General features: G+C 38.3%; 1 protein-coding gene across 2 annotated transcripts; it reads left to right on the top strand.

Moving 5' to 3' along the window:
• The first annotated feature begins 167 nt into the window (after positions 1-167).
• On the top strand, positions 168-6,628 carry LOC113682857 (nematocyst expressed protein 6-like). 2 transcript variants are annotated; one of them, XM_089196124.1, is made up of 11 exons: positions 168-387; positions 1,118-1,324; positions 1,754-1,874; positions 2,047-2,109; positions 3,201-3,325; positions 4,095-4,313; positions 4,748-4,801; positions 5,059-5,106; positions 5,490-5,558; positions 5,870-5,913; positions 6,535-6,628. In XM_089196124.1, the coding sequence occupies exons 1-11, from the start codon at positions 318-320 to the stop codon at positions 6,559-6,561; spliced, it is 1,047 nt and encodes a 348-aa protein (XP_089052250.1). In that variant the 5' UTR covers positions 168-317; the 3' UTR covers positions 6,562-6,628. The 2 variants fall into 2 exon arrangements, with proteins under 2 accessions (XP_089052250.1, XP_089052249.1); XM_089196123.1 differs by having other exon boundaries at positions 5,056-5,106.
• The last annotated feature ends 460 nt before the right edge of the window (positions 6,629-7,088 follow it).

The raw sequence follows: 7,088 nt of genomic DNA, 5'->3' as shown, positions 1-7,088 counted from the left end.
TAATTTATAATTTTGTGTTCGCTAGTATGGCAAGGAAGAACAGAAACAACACGACTTGCTGTCGAATTATACCCGTAAACCACAAACGATTGGGTTCGAACAGTTCTAGGTTAAGACCAGGTGGTCAGAATCGACAGTGTTTATGATATGCTCAACCAGTAAAAGAAATATGAGATGAAATATGATTTCAAGCAAAAAATTTGTCGACTTATTTCCCAAGTCAAATATCTTGACCTTTCCAAGTAAAAGTCGGCTGAGAAGGTGACGGTGTTACATTTAAAGGCATGAATTTTGCATAACTTTAAGGATAAGGCAAGATGGCTTTGCTTGTGAAGCAATGGCTGTTGCTATCGTTAGGGATATTTCTTGCACACGCTCGGCCGAAAGGTTTGTTTAATTTTCCCCTTTTTGTTCCTTTTGTTTTGACTGTATTCAAAGGAATCAATTAGATATGACACTAACAATGTATATATTTGTAAACAAATGAGACAGACAAGTTATTAGGAGTGCTCGGCAGGCGACAGTTTCCGCTCAGCACGTGACAAAAATCATTAAAGTGAACGGCACATTCTATGATAAAATTGATACAATTTTGGCCAAACGCATGGTATTGTTGACAAAACTGTTACTCAAGGATGGAAAAAAGATGCTCCTATTCGTTAAAACAACAGGTGGCTGGTGAGGTAAAGAGAGCTTGACATAGATTTCATTTCGCAATCACTGCTCAATGTTTCATAAATAGATCTTCCTCAAGGATAACAGAGAATGATTTAAGTTGGAATTAAATCGAAGCCTAGCAATAGATCGACATCCCATGTTACTCGACCAATGTACTGATAACGGTTGCTTATTGCAATTCAAAACGTCAAATGGCCAAATTAATGAGAAGTCACCCAAAAATTTATCCTTTTCTTCAACCTTAACGAAGTAAAAATTTCTTTCAATTCTTAATATACTCCCAATTTTCAGTAATGCAGTGCATTTCTCTTTATCACTTACATGCCGTAGAGAAGTATTTTGTTTGTTTGTTTGTTTCTGTTCGATTTTTAAATACAGTGGAAAATTCATGGGAGTCAGCTTGGGTGTCTTTTGTGAATTGTTGTTGTTCATCTCTCAGTACCCGATTACGAAAACGATGTGCCCGAACTGTACGAGGGAGACATTGCACTAACTAAAGAACAGGCCGAAATTCTTAGGCAGTCACGGCCAACCTTCAACAAGTCAGCGGACTGGAATCAAGAGGCTCAAACGAGAGGCGCCATCGCGAATCCACGTCAACTCTGGCCAGACGGAATTATACCGTTTGTAATAAATTCACGAATTGGTACCTGATCAGTTACTTTCCTCCGTCAGACTCTAGTTTAGAGCTTTATCAGTATCCTTACACTTATTATCCAACCGCACTGAGTAGAGTACAAATAACACTTGAATAGAATACAAATATCCTGCGATAATCTACGGTTATTTGGACAGTTGGTTATTTTGTATTGTAAAGAACACCTGTTCAACCAGTCGGCTGCGCGTTGTTTGTATTTTGACTCACCGTTCGTGCTCTTCAAAATATGGCACAACTCGTAAAAATACTCAGCGATACTACACACCAAAACGTCTAATAAGATATATTTATTCACAGTTGCATTGGTGCTAAATCTTAACCGAAACCTTTCGGTCCTTTGCGTTGCCTTTTAATTCCTTCAACACATGAATTATTCTGATATTTGCCTTTGTAAACGTTTCTCATTCTTATAATTAGACGCTAGAGGAAAACAACTGATTAGAAACTCGATAAAAGATTGGATGGATCATGTTCCCTGTATTCGGTTTAAACAGAGAGAGCGAGAGAGAGGATACATCGAGTTTGTTTACAAGAGGGGGTAAGTAAAAGGTCAAATTAACATTACGAAAGTAGCTCAAGACAGAACCGCTACTTTGTCAGTGTGAAAAATTTCCCAAGATATAGATATTTACACCTTAAAGTAATAGTACGTACCGTTTTATTGTTAAACTTTTTAAGTAATTACCCGGTGTTATCTCTACTTTCAATAGCTGCTGGTCGTATGTTGGTCATACTGGAGAACGTCAAGAACTCTCTCTTGGACAGTTCACTGAGTGAGTTATAAAAGGCGCGCTTAAGCTGCATCTGCACTATGAAACTACTGTTTGCGAGTTACATAAATCCCTCTTAACCTGCCTAATTGAATGGAGATCGTCATGATAAGTTTACTTTTCCCTAGTCCAGTCTAGTCTGATTGAAATATGCATTTTTCATCCACGTATCAGACACATAGCAGAATCACTCTCGCCCTCATGCAAAATTTTGGACGAACTACTTTGCTTACATGTTGCCTCTCAAACTGCAGTGGCTGCTTTGCATCTCTACATTCGTTGATTATTATCTCAATCTTTTGTTATCAAATATTTCCGGGTTTCCGGTTCCTGGTATAGTATCTCTATTGCAAACCAGTTTCAGTGTAACGTTTAACTTATTTTGTGGGAAAGAGTCATTTGTTATACTCAGAAATCATACTTAATTGTTACTTTCAAACAAATTTTGCAAATAAATTTAGCAATGATTTCTCTGCAATTTGAAGTTAATAAGTCTAAATTTTAGATATATGAAAATTCACATATTTGCACTGCGGTGGAAAGATGAAATTAGAAGATCCTCGCAGCTAAGAACACTACTGAAACTAGTAGTTGTAAGTAGGACCTGAAAAAAAAAAAATTTCGGGCCCGTACGGGATTTGAACCCATGACCTCTGCGATACCGGTACCGATACCTACTTACAACTACTAGTTTCAGTAGTGTTCTTAGCTGCGAGGATCTTCTAATTTCATCTTTCCACCGCAGTGCAAATATGTGAATTTTCATATATCTAAAATCTTCATTCACTCGGATGTTTATTTGTACCCAATTCATTGACCAGTTCCCAGTTGGCTTGTTAGCTCAATTGGTAGAGCGCTGCACCGGTATCGCAGAGGTCATGGGTTCAAATCCCGTACGGGCCTGAAATTTTTTTTTCAGGTCCTACTTACAACTACTAGTTTCAGTAGTGTTCTTAGCTGCGAGGATCTTCTAAGTCTAAATTTACTGAGCAGCGAAATACTGTGAATTAACGGCTAATGTAGCCTTAACTGATAACTTTAAAGAGCAGAAAAACGCTTAAATATGGATATATATTAATTTCAACTTGTCGAAGGGATCCCCCTTGTGTACAAGGAGCAATCACTCACGAGTTAGGACACGCCATCGGATTTTTCCACGAACAGAATCGACCTGACAGGGATAAATATGTCACAATCAACTGGCAGAACATCAGGAATGGTCAGTAGGAACAAGTTTTATTATACTGTTAAGATTATATGTGGAGAAATGCGCTCATCATTACGAAATAGATTCCATTTTGTTAGGGATTGGTGATCCTAAACTGTACCCACGTAGGGTATAATACAAACCATTTGCCCTTACATTAAAAACAGTACTTGGTAAAGATATTTGTTATTGGCTAAACCGATTAATTACATGTTACAAGTCGCCAATATAACTTTTCGCCTCAGTTTCACTTTTTTTTTCTCTTGATACAAAAACTGTGAAACGTACATGGCCACCAAGAGACTAGGGCGAATGACCTGGCATACAGGGCACTGTATTGAGCTTGAAACGAAGGTTCCTTTTTATATCTTTTTTCTTATGTGGTGGACTTTGATCCAACAGTTACATTTATGCTACAAAAAAGTATTGGATCGAGGTGCGGTGAAAAGTTCCATCCATTTCTTTGGGCCATGATTAATTTAGTCTAAACTGGAGTTGTGTCACTCAATACATAGACGTAGCCCTTTTTCCAGGTTCCCTTTTTAACAATAAATTTAGGTTAAAAAAAGCCTATTTTAATATTTCAATATAAACCGAGCGGTTACATGTTCAAACACCGCGAAATCACTGACTATACCCCGAATGGGCATATTGTTATAACATCATTAGTAGTGCGCTTATTGTGATAAGTTCAGTTGCACGTACCTATGTTCGCCGTTGTATATCTAGCCCGGAAATTTATGCTTGCATACTTCTAACAGTATTTTGTTACACCCTTCAGGGGCAGAAGATAACTTTAAAAAGGCCAAACCTAATTCGGTAGACAGTCGAGGAGAGCCATATGACTACGGATCCATCATGCACTATTCCAAGTACGCAGGGAATAATCGTCCTGGTGTTATGACGATAGACGCTAAGGATCCTAATGCCGAAATTGGTCAGCTTAAAGGCCCCAGTAAAAGTGACATAAAGCAAGCTCGGCTTATGTATGGCTGTGGTGGTAAGTTCACGTGACTATGTCATATGAATCAACCCGAGCGCGTAGCTACCGGGAAAAGATCCTTTTCCTTTAAAATAAGACTGTACCTGTGACTATTGTTAACGATATAAATGTTGTGTTTTGTTCTGCCACGAATTAGTACGGAAAGTTATATTCTTTGTTTGGTTAGTCACGTGATTTGGGATTTCTTAGTAGGGGCACGAAATTTGAAGTTCTGGTCCGTTTTTATGATTCTTTCCTTGCAAGTTCATTAGTTCTACATATTTTCTGTCGCTGTATCGCGATGCGAAGATTTAAGGTTTATAATTAATGTATTTCGCTTGAGAGTGCTAAATGTGCCTTTGTCGCATCTAAGGGCACAAGAAATGGAATTGTGTGCCATTCAGTCTCGCATAGGAACAGTGCTAACTTCACCTCTCACTATGTTTATATAGGAACCAAAGCTGGAGGTAAAAAGCCAGAAAGCAAGCCCCCCTGGCCTGAGCCAGGTCAGTCATAAGCTTAAGTAACCCACCTTGTTTGTAGAGTGTCCCCCTCTAGGACAATAAAAACCGGCAACAACTCAACCATAGCGGATGAAGAGTTTCCTTCACTATGCTACGTTTCATTTCAATGAAAAACAGTTGTGGGTTCGTTGTTCTTTCTATCCAGGTATAAAGGCTAGCAACGCTATTGCAAGGTAATAGCGTCATCTGAGTAGCATGTCTCTGAAAACACTTTTTGATTCCTTGTCTTTTTACAGCAGCACCTCCACGTCCACCTCCACCTCCTGGACCTGGCCGTCCCCGACCTGGTAAGTTTTTAGCGTTTTCAAGTAATTGGCTATCATTTCGGACATAAGCTTGATACGATAAAAACTAAGACGGGATGTCTAATAAGGTTTCGAGGAGGTCTCAAAAGGTGCTAGGTATTAGGTATCGCAGTTGCAGTTAGTGAAATTTCTAATTGACCGTCGGAGGTAAACCTGGATTGCATTGGTTTTGCATGTCTTTTTGGCTTTCTAATTGGTCCAGAAGACTTGGGACTCTTAAATGGTGAATAGGGTAACTACCAATAAACAACTAGAAATATCATTTGAACGAACCACAGACAAAAGAAAACCTCGACGAGAAAAGTGAATAAGAGTAAACGACGTCACGGGAATAATAATCTTGCTCTTTTTATGGCATTTTGCAGGTGGTCCACCAAACGGTAATTGTATCAGAAAAGTAGTAAAGTTTGGAAAACTGCTAAAAATAATCCAGAGTAAGTGAAGATAAAATTATTTGTTTAACATAATAATTTCCTCTCCAGATTTGACTTCGGGCCGGGATTCTTACATTTTGTCTTATCCTCTTAACCCCAGAGGAAATTGACCTGAGACTTCTCCTTGTGATACAGATATGTCTTTTTGCAATCAGGTTATGAGGAAAGACAAGCGTACTAGCTCAAGGGTGTTATGTTGAACACCAAACTACCTTGTCCAATTTTCGATGAAATTTAAGAGAGTAATACGAGGGAATTATTAATTGGATCTTGGATAGTAAATGGTTAAACCTTTTTTTTTCTGCTTGAAGTCTGCAGGAATCCCAATGATGAAAAAACAACAAACACAACACAGGTCAGTCTTAAAGGTTATGGTAGTGAATGAATAATTGAGCTGCCCGTTAAGGCTTTTGCCGAGGTATTCGTATTTATGATCCTGTCATATGATTGGTTGATAGCGCCGAGGGTTAGGCTGGGCTGTGGTTCATCCCTGAATAAAACTATTTGGTAGTAACTCTTCTTTTACGTAGAAGCATTTATGGAAATCGTCGACATACTTTAGAATACATAAATCACTTCTTTAATTTAGATATAGATCTACCGATAATCAGCGTCAAAATCAGTTGGCACATCATGTTTGAAGAGTGGTATTTATGTGCAGAGTAACACTCCTGTTTCTACCTCATACTAAATCATTGACAAGACCCCCCCCCCTCCCTCATTTAATATTGCCTGTATGTAGCTAAAAGTTCATGGAGACACAACATTTTTTGGGGGGGAGGGGGCGAATAGGTTAACGTAACAAGAGCAAAAGATAAATTAAAGTAAAAGGGGTTGAAAAAACCAATGCGTCAACAATTTTCTCGCTGATTGCAGGTTAAAAAAAGCTACAAAAAAAAAACAATAACGAATTTTTTTGGAGGGAGGAAAGCCAATCTTACATTTTTACTAACTCCTTATTCCTCTCCTTTTTTAGACCCAAGTGAATTCAAAGGAAACATGAAACGGGGGAACGTACTTGATAATGATGATGATGCATAAATGAATAAAATTGATTGGGAAAGTACAAACGGGATATCTCTTGCCTCACGCTGCATCCTTGAATTATAAAGAAGAATAATACACTTAATATATTAACCTTAACCATGTATAGAATTCTATGCACGTTCGCTGCCCACATAATAGCCCAGATATTTAATTCACTATTAGCACTTCTGTTTCCTCAGAAATCAGAGAGGAGGGCAGGGGTGAAAATGTAAGCATTTTCTCATCATATTCAATCGTTTGTAATAGATAAAAGCCTTTCATCGACCGAGTAGCCTAAGGAGTTTAAAAGCTAGAAACCAAAGGCTTTCTTACGGCTGGCCACATATTCGTAGTAAAAGGAAAACACACCAGGAGTAAGAGATCTACGAGATACTTCAGGAAAAAAAATGATGAAGTGGGACAATGATATGGACACAAATGCGAAGATGTATTAAGATATGAGATGTGAAGACTTGTTTGAAAGCTCTCGATTCTCGGCCCCTT

The sequence above is a fragment of the Pocillopora damicornis genome, chromosome 2, assembly GCF_964200805.1.
Source record: "Pocillopora damicornis chromosome 2, jaPocDami1.2, whole genome shotgun sequence".
In the NCBI taxonomy this organism is placed as follows: Eukaryota; Metazoa; Cnidaria; class Anthozoa; order Scleractinia; family Pocilloporidae; genus Pocillopora; species Pocillopora damicornis.
Note: the sequence above shows the minus strand (reverse complement) of the source record. Positions and strands in the feature narration are given on the sequence as shown.